Genomic DNA, 21877 nt, shown 5'->3' with positions numbered 1-21877 from the left:
AAACTGATTTTTAAGGGTTAAAGTAAGTAGAAATAGCTCTTTAAATTCATTAAAGGATACCACTTTTTTACAATGAACAGGAAAAAAATATTAATGTTGCAACTTGCAGGAGTTTTTAAATAATGAAATGAATACAATTTCTGCTTTAAAGCCGAAATAAATTTATTTGTATCAAAGCATGTCATATTTAATGCCACGATTTCAAGAATGTAAGACTTTTTGCTCTGATTTCAGACGTCGCTGTTTCAGTTGAACCCGATGTTTTACTCGGACAGTGTGCGGTTAAATAAAGCACAACCTCACAGATCTCGAGACGTCTCCACTGTGAGCTCTTATAACATCTTCAACCAACAAGTGCAGCTCTGAAGAGCTCGGGGAGCTATTTCAGCCGCTTTGGAAAACAGCAGCGAATCGATGGAGCAGGCGTCTGGAGCTGGAAGTGTGTCCGGCGCGGAGGTGAGCGGAGATGACAGGCTTCATTATCCGCAGAGCTGGAGTCCCTCAGGAGCGCTCCTGCTGCATGATGGGACAGTTTGCTGGAAAGGTCAAGAGCAGACAAATCAGCCGGGCAGAAAGCATCTTAAACTGTCCCTGATAGAGGCCGAGCTCAGAAACTGCTTCTGTTTCACACTGCTCCGTTTCTATTAGATCAGCTCTGACGAACCAACACAAAACACTAGGACTATATTCATCAGAGTTATCAAATACATCCTCCTCTAACGTTTAAAAGTGTTTTTTATATGATATTGTCAGCGTTGCACATTGATTCCAGAGTGTCTCCGCTGACAAGCGAATCATTTACAGATCTCCTCTCAGTTTCTGCCGTATCGACGTCCCTGTAATGACACGTCTAACCCGGTGTAACTCTGACAATTATTACCCAGAGTCCTGCAGGTCTGGACAATTAGAGCTGGAGTCATCACACGGACGGATCTGACGGATCGGATCAGACGTCTGTGCAGCTCTTCTGCTGTTAACTCACACTTACTGACAGACTCACGTTTATACCTTTTTGTATGTACGGTTTTACATACAAGTCTCTTCAGCTCAGCTCAGCAAAGCTGCTTTTGTTTTATAAAAAATGCAGGTAAATTGTGAAAATATTATTGGAATTTAAATCAGCTGTTTTCTGTGTGAATCTCTGTTAAGATGTAATTTATTTCTGTGATGCTCCGCTGTATTTTCAGCATCATTCCTCCAGTCTTCAGTGTCACATGATCTTCATATTTTCATGATTTCTGAAGATCATGTGACACTGAAGACTGGAGGAATGATGCTGAAAATACAGCGGAGCATCACAGAAATAAATTACACTTTAACACAGATTCACACAGAACACAGTTGCTTTAAATACTAATAATATTTCATATTTTTACTGTATTTACTGTATATTTGATCAAATAAATACAGCCTTATTAACCAGAAGAAATTTCTAAATAAATGCACATAAAACATCGTTTCGTTTGATCTAAACATTATTCACGCTGGACAAATCGAAACTACAGTGGAATAAAAAGCCCAATTCAGCGAGCCCGAAGCAATCCGGTCTAAAAATGTGTCTGCGGCGGCAGAAATCGATAGAAGCATCTCTTTGCTCGGAGAAGACACCTGCTGGACAGCATTGATCCTCCCTTCAAGCCTCTCAGCGGCTTCCCGCTACGCGTCACCAATTGTCTGCCTTTTTCTCTTTTGCCCGTTAAACCACGGTCACAAATTTACAAAAGGGACTTGTTCTCCCCGACCCCGGTGAGGTACCATCACTCAGTGGAAAAACATTGTGAAAATATCAAAGGGAAGCGCGGAGCCACATAAACACAGTAATGATTTCCCCAGAGTTTCTGCCAAGAGCCGGTGTCACCCCAAAGCAGAGTAAATGGTGACATATCCTCACTCAGGATCTGGGAAATCGAACCCTGACATTCTTTTTAGGGCCCGAGACTCTTCATCAGCCAATTACCGCGGTAAGCAGAGAGCGCTTCTCCCAGCGCAGACTACGACTGCGTTCACCGCCAAAACATCCTCGACAGAGCAGCTCGGGCCCTGAGGAACTATTTATATATGAACTCCAGCCGCTTCAGATCAAACACCCTCCACTCATGGACGGCACACGGATGAAGACAAAGAAAGAGAGAGCGAGCGGTGAATGCAGTAGCCATCGGTCATGTATATATAAAGTTATCACATCATTTACTTGCCTTCAAGTTGTTCCGAACCGCTCTGAAAGGAGATATTTTGAAGAATGCTGGTCACCACACAGCTGCCGGAAGACAATTACTTCAATAGAAGTCAGTAGGGATCATCAACTCTTCAATTAACCGTTCTTCAAAATCTCTTTTCTTATGTTCAGCAGAAAAATATTCATATTAAGCGTTTATATTTAAACATTTAAACTGTTTTTGACCAAAGTAGTTCCAAACAGAGTCTCAGCTGAACATTTGCATCTCTGATCAACACTGCAGTTTTGAATGAATTGGTTGAGTCAATGATTCAACGACTTATTCATAAAGAGAGCCACCTGCTTCATTCCTCAAATCATTTCAATTAATGAAGCGATGACTCATTAAAGACAAACATGTTGCCACCTACTGGTACACACACACACACACGCACGCACACACGCACACACACACACACACACACACATGCAGCTATGAAAAAAATGAAAGTCCACTTACGATTTATATTTATATGTTTAAGTAATACTGTAAACTACTGATGATACTTCTACCCATTTTTAAATATAAATGTTATTTAGAAAATAATAATAAAATAATAATGTTTTCAAATGTTTGCATCCACTTTTAGACAATGTTTTACCTTCAGAAGAGTTAATCAAATCATAAATCTTATATCACTGTTTATTCGATCTGATTTCATTTTACTGGTTACAGCTCTATTATTATTCTTAATGCACTTTTACTCAATAAATTAAAAGAAAGGGAACACATTCATTTAAAAAGGTTAAAAAAGTGGCCTTTGTAAAGGAAATCGACTTAAATATGGAAATGTTCTGGCAACCCTAGTAAAGAAAAGCTTTATATTTAAAATACATTCATTTCATACTAAGTATAGTTAAAATCAAATAACTGAAGACTTACTGATGCACAATTATAATTAAACTTTTCTTGCACAATGCACTTTTCTTAATAATAAGTTTAAAATGTGTCTTAATGTCACTTTAGATGAGGATTGTATGATGTTTGAATAATATTGGACTTTAAATGTAATATATTTCAAGTGTACCTGAAACAATAGTTCCACTTTAGCACAATCAGATAAACTTGAGTATGTCTTTAGTTGGACTTCGACACAATTAAAATTAATGACAATTATTTGTTTCAAAATAAGCTCTAACAGTTTAGTATACTAAAAGTACAATTGCAGCATATTTTTATTAAATGCATAAATATGAAAATGTTTATTAGCATACTAGGCATGTATTTGAAATACATTTAAATATATTTATTTTCTGTCACTGCTTATTTTTCAGATTTGCATAATGCAGTGTTTTTGGTGTAACAAGAAAGGTCACCCTATGCTTGAAAGACGCTTCCAGTTGACAAAAAGCCCTTAAATAGTCTAAAACGCCACTGACAGAGTTCAGTCGTGCAGGATAGATGAAAGCAGTTAGGCCGCTCATCAGGACAATGTTAAATCATTAAGATAAAGTGTTCACGCCGGAGCTGTTGTGGTAAATTTATGCATAGGGCCACATTCATCACAGCCTCAGAAGCCAGAAAAGAAAGTGTTGCTTAATAAATCAGCCGGTTTGAGGCCGGACGGAGAATCTCCTGAAGAAGCAGATGTTTGAATATTCCCAGCACAACTAATCATGCTGTAAAACCACGCCGGGGGTCTGATAAAAACTCTATTCCTACCCAAAAATAAAATACAGTACGTATCCTACTATAACGCTTGCCAGGTTGCAAGAAAATTGTCCATATTCACCACTGTTATTAGATATGATATAAAATAAAATGCTTGGTGATTGGACGTCATCTGTATATTTTGGAGTGGGGGAGGGGGGATACATATTTTGGCATATTCTGATAAAACAAGTATACTGCAATTTTGTGTATTCAAATGAAATGCATTATTACATGATTTTGAAAATAATTCAAAGTGTAAAGAGGACGTTCTTCCATGCTTTCCATGTCCTTTTTAATTATATATTATAATAAAATGGACATGCAGTCCGCCAAAATATATACCCCCTTGAATACTTCACATCATGTAATTACATGTTTGTGTCTTGTGTTCTAGTATAAATATCTAAACATTCTTGAATCAAGATATGTCTGTTTGTTTTAAGCAGAAACTAACATAATGTTGATGATTATTATTTTTCTATACCATAAAAAAACTTAACTTTCGATTAGTAATATGCATTGCTAAGAACTTCATCTGAACAACTTTAAAGATGATTTTCTCAATATTTAGATGTTTTCGCTCCCTCAGATTCCAGATTTTCTAATATTGTCCTCCGAACAAACCACACATCAGTGATGAGATTATATATTCTGCTTTCAGATGTTGCATAAATCTCAATTTCCCAAAATCCTTATAACAGGTTTTTGTGCTCCGGGTCACATTCAGACAAAACGGTTCTTCTATGGCATCTTTAATGTTTAAGAGTGTACACTTTTTATCTTTTTATCAGGAGTATGTATGGCATGACACTGTAAAGCAGAGGTGCTGCTCTGGAGAAGTTAGGTGTGAGGCAAATGAAAACAGATTGCCGTGTCCGAGGATCTGATGCTCTCTGGAAGCCCTCGATACGGCAGTTTCACAGCCGGCCGCTCTGTATTTGTCTGGCTAATGTGAGCGCTCCTCTCTCGGATGTGTGGAAGGGCTCGTTCTGGGCTCCCTCTGAAACTAATTATCGCTGAGGGCCGGGGCTCGGGGAGACGGTGACGCTCAGACGTGTGATTCGAGGAGCAGACACCTTAAACAATGGATGCTTCGCTACAGTTAACCTGATCGCGCATCAGCGCTTCATTATCGCCTGATGATTTCCATTCGGTCACTGAGACGCATGAAACGCCACTCAGGTTCGTCAGAGGTGTCCCACACGATGCATCCAATACATTCACTGCTCATATCATATAAAGCATCAGCTTTACACACACGGCAGAAAACTATTCTTACTCAGTGTTTGTGTCTAGTGTTCTGGTATTAATATCTCAACATTCTTGAATCAAGATGCATTTACTGTACAGGTTAGTTAGTTTTTCCTTGAAACAAGTAAAATATCTGTCGTCTGAGTATTTTTTAATCCAGTAAAAACTCTTTCAGTGTAACTGTATGAATGCTTCTGGTGTCAAATCTCTCCTGATTGTGATCAAGTAAAGGTGAGAATAAGGTCAGTAATATCTCCAGATGAACTCTTACTGGACTGAAGCAGCTCAGCTTTACTTGATTCTCCATCAATCATGTTTTAGAGTCTCAAATCTGATCCTCAGGATCTTTACTTTCACTGTTCCTCAGCGGAGGAATGATCTTCACAAGCCTCCAGGACATCTCACATCTTCTGAGGAGCCTTGATTTCTTCATATGTGTGGATCATTTACATCTCATCTCATCACTGGAGATACTCTTTATTTCCAGGAAGTCTTTGGGACAGATTGGTGGCGGATCAATAGCAGCTGAATGCCATCTGCTTGGGGCAGCAGAACTCCAGCGCCGGCCGTCCCATGCATCTTCTGCTATTGAAAGGTTATTTTTATGCGAGTAAACAATTCATCCTCTGGTCTCGGTGCGTTCTGCTCATTTACCGGCTCGCGGTCGATAGCGTATGCAAATCAGACGGGAAAAAAAATTGAATCCTAGGAGTGAAGCTGATGCCCAGGTGACAACTAATCGATGAGGCTCTCTGCGAAGCGGTGACGTGCGGTCAGGGTGTTTTATAGCCGCTCATGCAAATCAGAGTCCCAACAACACGACCCCAGAGCCGGCTTCCTCAACTCTTTAACCACTGCCAGAGCCAGATCAGACAGAATACACTTTTTAGCTGCAATTAATGACAGCGGGGCGCGTCTGGCTCCTGTTTTTGGACGGACGGGTTCGGGGTGATGTGTGTTTGCTGGGGATTGTTCGGCTCTTATTAGATTCTCTGCGCTTCAGCTATTAGTGATAAATGTACCGCTGCATTCACTGTCGAGTTAATCAATGCTGCCAAAGTTTTGTTGACCTAACAGCAATCTATAAAGCAAAGGCGCTTCATTTTTTTTGGCTTGCCTGTAGCATGACAACTCTGTCGGCCCCTGGGCGCTCTGAGACTCCTTCAAAGGGCCCGCGCTTCACTTGAAGGGCTCTCGGCAAATTGAAATACTGTCTTTAAAAGCGGTGCAATTGCTGTGACGCCTCGCCTGTCAAAGAAATTGTTTAAAAACCAGAGTCGCTCAAACAGATCCAGTTTGATGGTTAAAACACTGGCAAATCGATAACTTCACAGATGATAGAACGTTGTCAAGTGTTAAAAAAAAGCCCATTTTCTTTGACAACAAAGCCCTTGTTTTCGGTAAAAAGACGAGCGCTGGGAGATCGAAGGCTTGTGAGATGAAATAAGAGCTGGAGCTCAAATATATGGTTCTGTCAGCATCCGTCCGCTGAAACAAACGACCACTGCACACTTTCAAACGCAATTATGGCCTTATGAAATATGAATTTGCATTGATTTTCCCCAGTGTTTGCTATGGTCATTGGGGTCTGTGCATGAAATACTCGCAGTATAAATTATGTAAGCGAGCTGACGTCTTGTTGTGTTTGGTGTTATTATGATGATGATTTTATCCCTTGCAGATAGACAGAAATATAATTGCATGTAACCCAGGTCCCCAGCTGCATGAGTTTGTCTGTAACAGGAGCACAATTACTGCAGAGAGCGAGACGGAGGGCCGTAACCCGGCTGGAGAATACTGATTAACCTTTTTCAGGCCTTTGACAAATGAATCGCATCAAGCGTGTGCGACAGCATTTATCACTGCCCGTCCACACTTAGTCGCCGGGAAATAACAGGCTTGTGCTAATAAAAGCAAGCTGTGTGCCAAAGTGTATTATGTCAGCGGCCCAATCGCCCGACATCCGTCTTCTTTGATCCGCCACAGAAAACCAGAAGCCGCTTGGATGTGAAAAAGATCCAAATGCATCAATAACACCAGGCATTATTTAATAAACTAATAAGAACACGACTTGGGCTGACCTCTTAACATCTTAAAATGAGTATGCTATAAAATTATTAAGGCATCTTACATTTGATGAACTTGACGACTGACTATTAGAATGCTCTCATATGAGACGAAATTTCAAGATAATGTATGAGGGCAAACAAAATTAATAATCTTCTTATATTTATATCATATGATATAGTTAACAGTATCACACCAGCAAGAGTGCGTTTCTCTCCAATATCTGCACCACTGCAAATGTGATATTGATTTACAACAGCTCAATGAACAAGCCGTTAATATTGTGTTTTAGATTCAATGTTGTCCATTTTTGTTCAGTTTTGCAAATGAAAATATTTCGGATCAAAAAAGTGATTCATTACTGAATTATTCCATGGCTTTGACGGAATAAAGTGAGATTTAGCGACTCATCTCATCTCAGTCTCTTGCTTTGTTTCTGAATGAATCGACTGTTTGAACAAATCAAGTGAGTGAATGATTCAGTGAATGATTCAGTGATTAAATGAATCAGTCTTTAAAAAAACTGGCTGAATGAATGATTCAATGACTTATTAAGACATTTATTTAACACACATAATTATTTACATTTAAATTTTGCACATGCCTGTATATACAAAATTGTCTATTTTGCATAAAGTGTTTTTGTTATTTTGCACATTGTCTATTTTGTATTTCTCTTTTTATTATCTTGTCACGGCGGAGCTTCTGTCACTAAAACAATTCCTTGAATGGTAATAAACTTCATTATGATTCTGATTTCAATCAGCGTTATTATTTAATGCTGAATCTAAATATTTATTTCTAAAACCACTTTTTGAAATGTCTATTCAATGCTTTTCTCGTTTAACACAATAGTGAGTTTAAATGATCTGTTTGGGGGTAAATTCTCAGACAAACTCGACATGTGATTAAAAATGAAACAGAAAGTCAACAAATACACAATTTACGACGGTAAAGGCCTTTAATTCTTCAGACGCCGCTCTGGTGATGAATGGGGTGTCTGTGAATCAGTTCGGCGGATTCTGTCTCCACAAAAGGTCACTTATGTGACACGGGGTCATTTGCATTTCTGCATGCATTTATTGACCTCTGCGTTGAGCGTTAGTCATTAAAGCGTTTCTGGGCGTGATGTGTTCACTCAACAAACACTGAACGCGGCGCTCAATTAACACAGATCTCTAATTGCACCTCTATTCTTGTGTTATTACACGTCCAATAGAGAACGGTGCCACCAGCTGACCTCATTTCGCTTCCATAATGAGGAATTAAAGGGAAACAGTCGTACAAATGATGATACAACTCGTGCCCAACGGCGCTTGGACGCTCATCAGTTTTCCTTCATTCCCGTATTTCTGCCTCTCCGAATGTAATGGCTAACGAGAACAACAGCCTCCCGCGCTCGTGTCCACACACATTTTGGGGAAATAAGCCCAATGGTGTGCGAGGGAGAATTATTTTTCTTTATTAAGCGACCCGTGTCTCTGGAGATCCAAACGAAAGCAAACAATTAATCTTTTCCTATTGGTTGTGTGCAGACGGGCTCGGGCCGGGATGAAGGCGCTCTGTACCTGTGGCAGCGAGGGGTAATTAGGCCCGGTCTGGGGAATAAATGGATTCCAGCTTCAAGTGTGCTGAGCTTTCAGGCCGTGACAGCGCTCTCGCCCTCCTCCCCGAACAACATCTCCGCTGCAACCCTCACCCATGACCAGAAACAGCACAATAATTAACAAGATCCAATGTATTAATTGCTGCGAGCCTTTAAAAATGGCCAGAGAAAGTGTATTAATTGCTGTTCCTAACAAAGTGTTTAATCAAATTAAGACCGAGCGTTCAGTTCACAGTCGGCTAAGCAGGAAAAGCTTCTGCCAGCCTTGAAAAAACATCCAACAATATCAATAACGCTGGGAGCGGAGAGAGCAGGATCAGTTTAACTGCGTTTACACCAGTGATTTTCAGATATATATCAGCATCAGTCAATATTAAATACATAATCACCCATTTTTGTGTCATTTAACACTCACTTAAAGTTAAAAACAATTAATATCGAGCGAGTCTCAAATTGAATATCCATTTTTCTTTCAGTACATTATGATGTCATGATCTAGCGTTTTAGTTTTAATACATTTATGCTAAATAATACAGGATTTAAATACATGAAAAGCCTGCAAATAATTACTGTATCTAGTCAGAATGTTTACATCATATCATGTTTTTATTCGTCTTATGCATTTAAATGCATTTCTTTTTGATGAATGCATGTTGGAATTTCTCTTTTGTTGTCAATTGCTTGTAGATGTAACTTTTAAAGGTGCTTTAGAGACTAATATAATAATATACAGTCTATTAGACCTGGTTTTGTCACTCCTCATGCTTTCTGTCTCTCCTAAAACGGTCTTGTCAAAATAGAGACAAAAATGCACAGAATTATAGCTGAGCACGGATCATTTATCTCCTGCGGGCCTCGTTAGAGATACACATTCACAACAGAGCTTGCTTTTTTAAATAAATACTATGCAAAGTTAAAATGAATAACTGCTGTAGTCCAGCACTAACTCGTGGCCTGATGTCAGAGCACAGCTGTGTGCGTTTATGCATCATTTCATAATCCACAAACATTTACATGACCTTCGAGGTGTGCAGTAAACGTGTCTGAACTTCTCAAATTATCATTTCCATAATCTGTCCTGCATTGTGACTCTTAGTTTAGACACATATGAAATGTCGATTACTTATTGGTATACTTATATCACTATTTACTGGTTAACAGACTGGTTACTCAGTCCCTGATGGAGGGAATGGAGACATTATGCATAATGCATGCATTAAAATACCGAATAACACTCAGTATTTCTCAGTATGGACTCATAGAGGAGAAGATCAGCTGACACAAACAGTCTCGTCACAGATGTTTGCGGTGTATTTATGTAGATGATTGTGTTCATGATCTGAAAGATAACCGAGCGCTTCCCGATGTCCTACATTCCTGGGTCGGTTCTCCTAAAAACCTGTGGACTCCGGAGAGAGGACGAGGAGAGCGGCGAGCAGTGATGGATTCCAGTTATTAGCAGATCAAAAAGATGGATGGCATCCTGCTCCACCCAATCAACATCATCATCCAGATCTAGTTAAAGATAGCGCTTGTGCTAATCAACTTATTTAAGCTGCTGATAATATCAGAGGCAGAATAATCTGCTGTTCTGTGCCACATCCCGGCGCTGATCGATAAAATCACTTGAGCCGGCACAAAGCCAGGTAAGTAACGACTCGCCCGGTCATTAATATTATTTAACACTCTTCAGAGCGCACTTAATGAAGAAGAAAAACTGGAGGAAAGCTCACCGCTAGCGTGGGCAGAGAACCACTCGACTTATAACTGATGTTATTCTCTGTAAAACACACAAACGCCAATCTACACAGTTCACAATCTCCATATTACTATACCAGAAAATCAATCATAAATCATCTGAAAAAGTGGAAAACAGAGGAGAATTATTTGGGGAAAAAAGCAAGCAAGCAAACAAAAATGTAAATAAAATAAAAAATTAATAGTAATAATTTTGTGTTCATTAAATGATTACATTAATGTTTTTATTTTGATTAGAGCAAGGTTTTGCAAAAAAAGTAATTAATGTATTTAAATTCTGGGGGGAATAATCTAAAAAGAAGAAAAAAAAATAAAAATAAAAAAATCTGAAAAACAAATGTGCACGTACACACACACACACACACACACACACACAACATTTGAATAGCTGTGCTTGTATTTTGATTTAAGTAAAACATTGTGTAAAAAAAGAAATTAATGTCTGTAAAAAAAAAAAAAAAAGTAGAAAAATATATAATCTGGATTTTTTCCAATTTTTCACAATAAAAAAATTACCCATTAATCTAAAAAAAAAAAAAAAAAAAAAAGGAGCTGTGTATCTAATAGACTGATGGTTTGCGCTCGCAGGATCTGGACAGAAAGCATTCAGAACAGCTGAAGCTGAATGAAGACGAACTGAAGACAAGTCTGCTTTCCAGAAGAGCTGAAGCTGCTTACAAGATAAACACAGCGAGGTGTCGAGCTCCGCAGGTCAAACATCGCTACGCATTTACACCGTCACTGTTTGCATTTACAGAAACACGCACTCTTTTATTCTGCCTGGATAAAGCAAGGGAAGTAAAAAAATCCTGCTGTTGTGACCTCTGACCCCAGAGCAGCATAACACCAGCTATAGCACATACAGACCATCACTCATTGTCACTGAGCTCCTGCCTGCTGTTGAAGCGTAAAACAACACAAAAAAAATCAAATGATAAATGATGTTTTGAATTGGACTGAAGTTGCATGTAACTGGTGAAGTATAAAACACTTGTAGCACAGCGATTGATTGACAGGAGAGTAGGCGGGCCTTCCCTGCTGCTTAAACACATGACAATGGGATTTTATTTGGAAGCTTGTTTCTACCACGCCATAAAAAAGGTAATTGCAACTCAGTCTCACAGTACTGAGAAATAAAGTCAAAATTGCAAAAAAAATAGTTCTCATGCCACACATCACGTTCTCACGCAGAGAAAAATACATCATCGAGCAAAGAGGACACTGACAACGTGCTGACAGACAACACAGAACAGGTCACCTCTGGTATAGAACAAAGTCTCAGCTTTCAGATTTGGTCATTTTGTAAGAAATTCAAACAATATATACAGTTTTGTGGCTCTTTAATTTGTCGCGACAGATCCACAAGTTACAGCACAAAATAAACATAAATAAACATCAGAAGTATTAGTTTCAACTGCGTTAAGATGTCAATACACAGCATTCTTCAAGTTAATGTACGACATTAATTTGCTCTCCTGCCTGGTTTGTGGATTAAGACAGAATAACAGATTCTGCGATATGATTGGTCAGAACGCCTGTCAATCAAACTCTCAGTGAACCAACAGAATTGTGATAAAAAAAGTTACAATTACTTTTTTTTTTTTTAATACCGTCATGGAAAAAAATAGAATTGAGAGATATTAATTCAGAATTTCTTAAAATAGCAAGAAATAGTAAGTTTACTATTTTTTTTATCACAATTCTGTGAAAGAAGAATAACTTTAGAGAATAGTCGTAATTACTTTTTTTGATCCCATTAAAAAAAAATTGTTACTTGAAAAAGTTTTTAGCTTAAATAAAAAATACAAATAATAACAAAACTTGTATTTTAGCTAGCTACCAAGGCAACAATTTTGTTACTTGAAATAAAATGTATGTTACGTTAAATAAAATGAAATGTAAAAAACTTATCATATTTTAGCTAGTTGTGAAGAAAACAATTTTGTCGCTTAAATAAAATTAAATATAACAAGATTATTATATTTGGCTTTTTGCCAAGGCAAGAATTTTTTTCCTCTCTCTCTCTCTTTTTTTTTGGGTTTAAATAGTAAACCTAAAACTAAACAAATGAACTAATAACTTAAAAACTAGACATAATGCGGAAAAAAACAGCGATAAAAACTCAATTAAAGTGACTTCAACTAAAATCCCAGAAACTTCAACAAAAACAGAACAGACAAATAAAATCTAATTTAATACATATAAATTAAAACTATTATAGTATATCCATCATATTTAAAACAAAACTTGCACAATAACGCACCACTCGTCTGTTCTCCAGAAAATGTCAAAATCACGTTTGAATTCAGTAATCGTGTGATTTTCTGTGTGCAACAGTACAAGCAATTACAGCACCGCACATAAAGCCAGCATCGTCCCGCAGCGAGACCGAGGTCAACATCAGGTGCACCGGCCACCCTAATTACAACCAAAACACATACAGCAGGGACGTCCCGGGGTCAGAGGTCAGAGGTCGAGCGATGGGGGCGGGGACAGCGAACACCCCACTGCATCTGATACAGCATTCAGTTTTTCTTTAATCCACTCAATACATATGAACACATAGCGCACTGATGATGAGCGAAACATGAGCGTGACACGTGGAATTAAACAGATGCGATTATTGGTTTGAGATTCCCGCTGGCCTTGTTTTTCTTCCTCTGGTTCAACAACTTTACCTGTTTACGGCTCCTGTAAAACAGAGCTGCTAAATTACTCATCGGCCCTCTGGAGGCAGACGAGTCCAAACAAAGCAGAGTTTTTCGTCCGGAGTCTAAAAATAAGCCGATGCTAAAGGTTTCCTGCAGCTTGCAGCCCCGCGGCCCTTAACCTTTCCCAAAGTTGTAGATGAAATGTCAGCTGGAGACCCTCAGGTATAAGTTAGCCAGCTAACCAGACAGCAGCACCATATGAATCACTGTCATCCGAAATGTAGAATCAGCAATTCTAGAGCCGTCCTATCTGGAAACGTAACGGCGCTCCAGGAGCTCTGCTATTGATTTTTCTCCCAAACAAAGAGACTTTCGCGAATACATGATACATCATAATCATGTAATTTGTACCTTTGCGTCAAGCTGGGAAACGAAACGTAGACGTGGATCTGTACGGAAACGTGATCGACTGCTTTGGGTCAAATATGAAAAAAACTTAAAAACGGCTGGAGTTTGGAAGAAACTTCAAGAGGGAAGCATACAAAAATAATAATACTTGTCGATTATTCCCTTGAAATTGTAATCGCAATTATTAATTATGATTATCATTGAATCCTGTTTATATCTTTGTTTGAATAAAACCGCTTGCCATATTTTTATATGAAAATAAATAATCTGAAAACACTCTAACTGAAAACTTTTATTGCTTTTCTGTTGCATTAAGCCCCAAATGTGAACTATACATTGCATTGGTTTCTTCTTTAAGTAAAAAAAGAGCAGAAAAGTACAAATACGTGTGGTATTGTTATACTAAAACTAAAACAATAGAAAAACCCTTAAGATATAACAGAATAACATGAGTGGACTTTGAATGATTAATTACTAATAGATATCATCATACTTACCCAATTAATCAATCACAGTGCATTACACGATTTCTGAAATGTTTAAATATGCAAATAAGGGCATGGTCTAATTAAATATGCACTTATTTGCATGCATTTCCAGAACACTGGATAAAGCCAGATTCATTAATTGTCATCAGCTTCAGATATCCAGCTCTGGAGGTGCATTAATTTTCAGGAATGAGATATTCGGTGTTCTCCAGACTGAAGAGCTCAGATGCTCGTGTGTGTATCAGTGATGCTCGATCTCTCTCTCTCTCTCTGTGTTTTCCCAGCATCCCCGGCGCCCGGTGCCACACTGCATCACACCCAGTTTGCCTCGCTGTTCTCGGACAGTCTGAAACACTTTTCCTGATCTCGTTCATCTTGATGGATTGTCAATATATGGATCGTCCCGCTCTCTAATTCAGTGAAAAAATCTAGTTTTCCATTAGTCTCTGCCTTTCTAATTTTCACCGCTGCTTTGCCACGTGTAATTATTAAAGGCAGATTCAAGAAAGCAATTACTGAAGCACGGTTTGTATCTTTGAAATCTTAATAAGCAGAAGAAGTTGTGCTGGGAGAGCAGATACAGCTCTCTGTAGAAGAGAGGAAAGCTCAGTAAAGCTTACGAAACAGAATATTGCATTCCTTGCAAATAACATTTCGAATTATGACTTTCCCTGATGTTAATAATCAATGTCTGTTTAGCATACGAGAGCACTTTTGTGTCATCGACGGCAGAACGGTGTCAATAAAGGAGTTTAGAGAACAGGTCAAAGGTTAACAGAGCATCATGGCCATTGTAATATTATCTTTTCTAGTATTTTTGGATAGTCTGTATCCTCCAATGACATGACAAGCCTGTAATATCCACTTTATCTTTAACATAAAAGCGACAGCATTTTGTAACTTACTTAGGATTTAATTTGCTTTAGCTGTACGTTATGCTACTTTACATTGCAAACAAGTGTTTATAATATTATCATATTGTCATAACATAAACAAACTAGTTTGTGGTGCAAAATGTTTTTGCATTTTTGTTATATACCAAAGTCTATTTGTAAATCTGGCACATTTATAGAAAATAATTTACTTATGTGTTTAAAAATAAGGTGGATATATGATTACACGTTTACTGCAACAACAACAAAATCGTAATCAATATTTTTGCCTCGATTTCCAGTATAAATATCTACACATTCTTAAGAAAAACATGCATTTACTGGAAAGCCAAAATGACTTGGTCTTGCTTTCTAAGAAATGCATTAAAAATAAGTGAGTTTATGCTGAAAACAAGAACAAATATGGGATCGGAAAATAATAGTAAACTAATAGTTTTCCCCTTGAATTAAGTACATTTTACTTTTTTTTGTAGAAAACAAGCGTAAATGTAGTAATTTCGTTTCTCAAGTAACTACATCTTGATTGAAGAATGTTTAGATATTTGTAGTAATACTCTATTATCCATCATCAGGAGTGAATCATCTGTTAATGAATTCATCAGTCGGTTAAAACGATGCAACTTTAAATGGCACGACGCCACTGGAATAACAGCAGCGCCATCGCATCGAACCGGCCATCATCTGTTTTATTGCTGATGGGCTTTTTCCCTCGTTCATAATATAGCAAAGGGAAACTGTCAGGCTAGTTTCTGACACGCATTTACATTCTCCAATGACAAGTGACACCAGCAAAAGGCCACAGAAAACTGTTTATTGATCAGCGTAAAACTATTCAACGGAGCAGATAAGGTTATAGCTTAAAGAACACGACTTCATTACATCACGCAGCTGTATTTCTGTGGCGTTAAAGACCTGCTGATTGGTTGGTTAAGATGTTGATGGGTCCAGGCCTGCTATTAACTTCTCGCCGCGGTCATTCATAATCTGTTGCATACTAAACACAGAGCGTGTCACGGTGCATTTACGGGGCGAGGGATTGGAGAACGGCCAGCTAATGAAATGGGAAGAACTCACGGCCAAAGTCATTTGACACTGCCAGCGGCCCGCGTCTCACAATTAAATGAATTCCCACTGCATTCTGACCTTTAGCACAACACAACAAAAGAAACTGCCAGGAATCAAAGCAAAAGTGCTTTACACGTCCATAAATTAAACTCCTGATCAAAGCAGTGAAAACAGCAAACAAGCAGCTGGACTTCTTTCAACAGCATGCACTGGATATCACAAGATGCATCTGAAAAGCTAGATGCCATAAACATCAGATGACAGCGGCTGTCAGAGTTCATTAAACGCTCGTCACAAATGATAATGCAGTGCGTACGAGTCAGCAGCCTTCTGTGTGGCTAGAGACTCACTGACGAATGTCACATCGCCAATACATTTATGTATGCAAATGAGCGGTCAATACTTCTCAATGTACTGAAGCGCTTGCCATCCATGTTGGCACTCAAATAAAATCAAGGAAAACGAGACGGAGCTGTTAAACTAGATTCTTCTGAACATAAAACACTGTGCTGTTTTTCTTTCTTTCTAGTAAAGCTGCTCTGACGTCTCGTAGCGTAGCTCGTGCGCGTTTATTAGCGTCCCATGCTCAAATTCTTTGAATTTGCTTAAAGGGCCTCGCGGGAGTTCACGAATTCAAAGCAAAGGTTGCAGTTTGAGTTTAATCATTAGACCTCAGACAGAAAGTCAATTAGTGGAGATCGATATTTTTAAGAAACATTGAAATCAGGCGAGGGCACGACTGCTTCTATTAAAGAGCGCTAATGCATGCAAATACACAATTAACAGAGCAGGAGAAGCACAGAAACACAGAAAACACATTAAACCGGTGATCTGCTCCACTTCTGATCACAGCACTATTGTCTTCAGTTGAGCTGCTCACAGACGAACTGAATTTGTTTCAGAATGGAAGAACTTTATACTGTTATTGAACTGAATCGAATCAAGACTGAACTGATTTGAGCTGAATAATGGCACTTTAGAATACCGAAACAGATACATAGAGATAATTGAAAATAATCGACTGAGAAAATCAAAGTCATGAATCTAAACAAGTTGTGTTCCAAATTTGAAGTTGATATCACAAAAAAAAATACTTTGTTTTTGCGCAGTAACAATCATTTCCACTACATTAAATTTAGTTTTCCATTGGTTTCCAATCATTTTTGATGGTAAGAGTGACTAAATTATCACCTTATTCAACACATTCATGATCCATGATGTGCCAAATCTTTTACCAAGTTTCATTACATTCCAACTAAGTAAAAAACATGATAAGACACCAAAAATGTTAAAAATGACTGACCAGCACCAAGTGGTTTGATTCATGGCTTACAACGCTTTAACAAAGACTTTTTTTTAAATCCCTAAGGGAAAACTCATAAGGAACTAACAGCACTGAAAAAGTGGACGTGCATTAATAGACTCCGTAGAATTTGGATTTGTTTCATGTTTAAAGAATTAGCATCAACGGTTCTATTATTTTCCTGTTTATTAACGTGAAGCTGCTTTGAAGCCATCAGCACTGTATGAAGCACTGTAGAAATAAATGTGACTTGACTTGATTTGTACACCTGTTTAGCCATGACCTCTCATTTTCAATGCACTATAATAGTCACCCGTGTTTATCCACACCGAATGCATCTGATAAACACTGGAGTTTCATCTGCTCCGACCCTCACGAGAGCCAAACGGACTCCGGCCACAGAAATCATTTCTCTTACCCGCTGAAAATGAGCAGGCATTGGATTATAAATAACATCACAAACAGATAAGAGAAATGAATTAACACTGGGCTTATCGCGCCGCTTGCCAACACGATGGTGAACTTCAAATTTGCCAAATCAGGAAACATGTGCGCAGAGCGATTCATCAAAGAGAAACGAAAGAAAAAAAAGAATTTTAACTGAAGTAATGTGATCACATTCACAGTTAATTAATATGAAATCACTGAGAGCGAAAAGATTGTGCATTACATCTGTAACAGTATAAATAAACAGAGAGGAAATATAAAAGGGATATATTTCATTTGCAGTTATTACAGCACTACGAGACCGAAGAGATGCTTCACGCACAGAGAACCGAGGCTTCGCATTTGCAAGTAGATGATATAGTTTGTGCGGCTGGCAGCTGCGTTCATGACAAACTGATGCAATTTCAGCAGTGTCGCGAGAGCGGTCTGATATTTGTCTCGTTCTGGTTCTTCCGAGCTCCAGATTTGAATCGCAGGGGTCCGGAGGCCCTTCTCCTGACAGGACACAAATAATTACAGGCCGCTCTCTTCATCGGCTCTTATATTGCTCCTCTTATCTGAAGCCCTGCGGTGCATTTGATCAAGTAAGGTCACTGTATTCTGACCATAACACAACATAACACTGCTGTTTGGAGATACGATAAATAAAAGCCAGACAAAGTTTTATCAGTTGTGTTATAGGCTGTGTGTGTGTGTGTGTTTCAGAAGGAATTTTCACTAAATGTGTTTTTGCTATTTCCAGGTTCTCTTCTAATGCAGATGATTATTTCAGAGCAGTGTGGTCTGAATGTTAATATGCAGTTCATCACCTGTCCTGCAGGGGGTCATCATGTAGTACTTCAGATAAACAGTAAATCTTTCTTTACCTAAAGACAACATTCCTGCAGGACTGGAGAACCTAACATTCCCCTAACATTGTCAGTACGTTCCCTCACTATGTTCTCTAAATGTAACCTACAGAGAACGTTCCCAGAAAGTTCTTATTCGGTTCCCCAAAAAACGATAAAATGGGAATATTATGCTTGATTTCTGACTGTCACATGTATTTTGATATTTCATATTAAAAGGGGGGTTTACACGCATGTGTAAGTCATTTTACTTTTATTTATAGAGATGTAGTCTTCTGGCACACACTTACAAAATATCCACATTTGTTTTCATTGACAAAATAAGTTTTATCAAACATTTTAATTTCATTTTTTTCAAGTTCAGCACCTTACACTACCAGAAAAGTCTATTACAAATACAAACAAACACGCCTGACAGATGCAATGTATTGCTGTTTGCTGAATCAATGTGAAGTGTTTTTTTATATTTAGAATGACATATTTAATGTAAAGTATGTGACCGTTTATCTTAAGAAGCAATTTAACTAATGGTACCAAAATCGGCAAAGACTCGAATAATTGAGTAAAAAAAAAGAGAAAAAGATCCTGTCATCATTTACTCACCCTCATGTTAGTCCAAGCCAATATTATAATGTTCTTTCCTCTGTCGAACACAAAATAAATCAAACTTAATAAAGGAAAAACAGCACCATAAAAACGTAAAATATCATCGTGAAAAGTACAATCATAATGTATGCAAACAGCCATGTGACTCGTATTACATTGTCTATTTTTATTGGAATAATTCATCAAATAAACCATCTTTCTGTCATTATTTACTCACGTCGCTCAAACCTGTTCATCACTAAAATAACAAATATCTTCTTTTTGTGCTCCACAGAAGAACCTCTTTCACGTGAGTGACGCACAGATCCGTTATTCACTCAAAACCTGAATTCCCGCCGAAATTTTTTAAATGAGCGCAAAAACAAAAAGAGCCAATCAAATTTGAGCCCAGTCTTTCCTCTATCTTCTCCTTATATGGTATCTATGCGGGGCTTTATGCAAATGAAGTGGTTCCGGTGTTTATCATTATTTAAACGGATGGGTTTCGTTGAAGTGTATTATAATTATTCACATATATAATTTAATAAAGTTGTCACTGAACGATTCATGCAAATGCCCAAGTGACTCAAAAGAACAAATACAAAAATAAAAGTTACTCCTTAGCGATAAAAAAATAAATCAAGTGCATTATGTGAATGATCAAGTGCATTAATCTTTCTTTGTGTGAGTTTTACATAATTTCTTAGCCTACAGAATCACAAAAACCAAACATATATTATACATAAATTATGGAGAAAGAAAATAGTTTGGCATACCACCCTCCAAATTAAAAAACACATATCCTATGAGTGTGTGATGTGATATATATATATATATATATATATATATATATATATATATATATATATACAATTATTTTATTTTTTTTCTGTATTTTTGATCAAATAAATGCAGGCTTGATGAGCAGAAGAAACTTCTTTCAAAAACATAAAAAATAGTAATGTTTCCAAACTTTTGGTCTGTACTGTACTGTATATATATATATTATTAGTACTGTGATGCAAACATTTCTCATTGTCATTACTATGATTTGAAAAGAGTGTTATTTACTTATATAAATAGTATAATACAACAAGTACTTGACTGCAAAACATCACAGAAAAATCACAAAGAGAACACAAATCAAACCACAGTCAGATGTTTTCAGCCTCCTCAAGCCGTCCATAACAATATAATCATATTTGCCTCCATCTGACTGCAGGATCTTATCCACATGTGAGTTTAATGTTCAACAACAGTGCAACACATCGTAAAGATCCTAAACCTAAGACTCAATGTAGCATTGTTTTCTCCGTGTTTGAGTGAGAATGAGTTAGAAACACCTGCAGGTCAAGCATCATCCATTCAGAGACTCTTCTGCAGATCTACAGACGCACACGACAGCCTTCATCATGTGACAGCTTGCCAATACGACGGGCCTGGGCCTGCTGACGTGTATGCAGAGCTGAGATGCTCGCCGGGGCCTGTCAAGAACACGCTTCCTTTGATTTCTCTGTTTAAGAGAGTTTAAGCAGCGATGTGACAGACGATCAGCTGCTCTTCTGCTCTCTGAAAAACTAAATACACAGCTGTTAAAGGAGATAAAGAACACATGCACAGATCTCAGGACTCTTCCAGCTGTGTGATGTGACTTTAGAACAGCTACAGCTAGAAAAAAACATATTTTAGTTTACTGTGTACTCATTACGATCTCTGAAAATATTGCATTACTTTCCAAATCCTTTCTGAAAGTAAAAAAACAAAACAAGGATATGAAACTGCTTTTTTATTTCTTACAAATAATTGCACAAGTTGTTCTTGAAGTTTTTAAATGGACAAGGTTGAATTAAAAACATGCATTTTAATTCGGAATAAATTTATGTTAAATTCTCTATTGTTTTATATAGAATTTTTCTACAGCTTATATGTTATTTAATGAAACTGCAGCAGAAATAACTAAATAAATTACAGAAAAAATTAAGACAACAAAATATTAAGCTCCTCAAACTGAGTGTAGTTTGCTGGTTAAACACTATTTTATTAGAAATCATCATAACTCTAAAAAATGAAATGCAAACTGTTACATTATTCTGTATTTATTTATTTTTGGAGGCAAAACTCACTACAAGTCCAGTTCTGATACGCATTCACTTCTTTATTAAGGTTCAGATATCGTTGCACAGGAATGTAGAGTAAAAATACTTGTGATTACAAAATCCGTTATAACAATGAATCAACTTAAATTTCAGGCTACGAAGCAAAATAAAAAAAATATACATATGTATATCGTGCATGAAGCCTTGTTGATTATTGATGCTCTTAAATACTGATTATTAAAGAATAATGCTTCATTATTGATATAAAGGAGAACAGAAAGCGCTTCAGAAGGCCTTCCCCTGCCGGATCATCAGAGTGAAGAAACACAACGCTGATCTTCAGACACCGAACAGGTTCAGAGATTCAGATTCTGGGTTTATTCATGTAGTGCTATCATTAGGTTTCTTCTTCTTGCATGATCATGCTGTGGAATAAAGAAAGCCGGAGGTGTGATGATTACGCGATGGCTTTGGCTTCAGGTAAGAACGCCTCCCAGTATTTTATCAGCTGAAACACAGAAACACACAAGAGAAGAGCTTTC

General features: G+C 37.7%; 1 protein-coding gene and 1 long non-coding RNA gene across 2 annotated transcripts in view; both read right to left on the bottom strand.

Moving 5' to 3' along the window:
• Positions 1 to 388: 388 nt before the first annotated feature.
• Positions 389 to 19586, bottom strand: LOC127963398 (uncharacterized). The gene is made up of 3 exons (XR_008154805.1): positions 19478 to 19586; positions 19258 to 19297; positions 389 to 536 (listed from the first exon to the last, which is right to left on the bottom strand). It is a non-coding gene; the product is annotated as an uncharacterized LOC127963398 (long non-coding RNA).
• Positions 19587 to 21373: 1787 nt separating this feature from the next.
• LOC127963375 (sorting nexin-2) overlaps positions 21374 to 21877 on the bottom strand; it is a 12914-nt gene continuing 12410 nt past the window's right edge. The window contains exon 15 of the mRNA XM_052563271.1: positions 21374 to 21843. Within this exon, the coding sequence (XP_052419231.1) occupies positions 21793 to 21843 (51 nt within the window). The 3' untranslated portion in view covers positions 21374 to 21792. The remainder of the gene's footprint in view (positions 21844 to 21877) is intronic.

The sequence above is a fragment of the Carassius gibelio genome, chromosome B8 (assembly GCF_023724105.1).
Source record: "Carassius gibelio isolate Cgi1373 ecotype wild population from Czech Republic chromosome B8, carGib1.2-hapl.c, whole genome shotgun sequence".
NCBI classification, from domain to species: Eukaryota; Metazoa; Chordata; class Actinopteri; order Cypriniformes; family Cyprinidae; genus Carassius; species Carassius gibelio.
The sequence above is the reverse complement of the archived record's forward strand: the minus strand, read 5'-3'. Positions and strand labels throughout refer to the sequence as shown.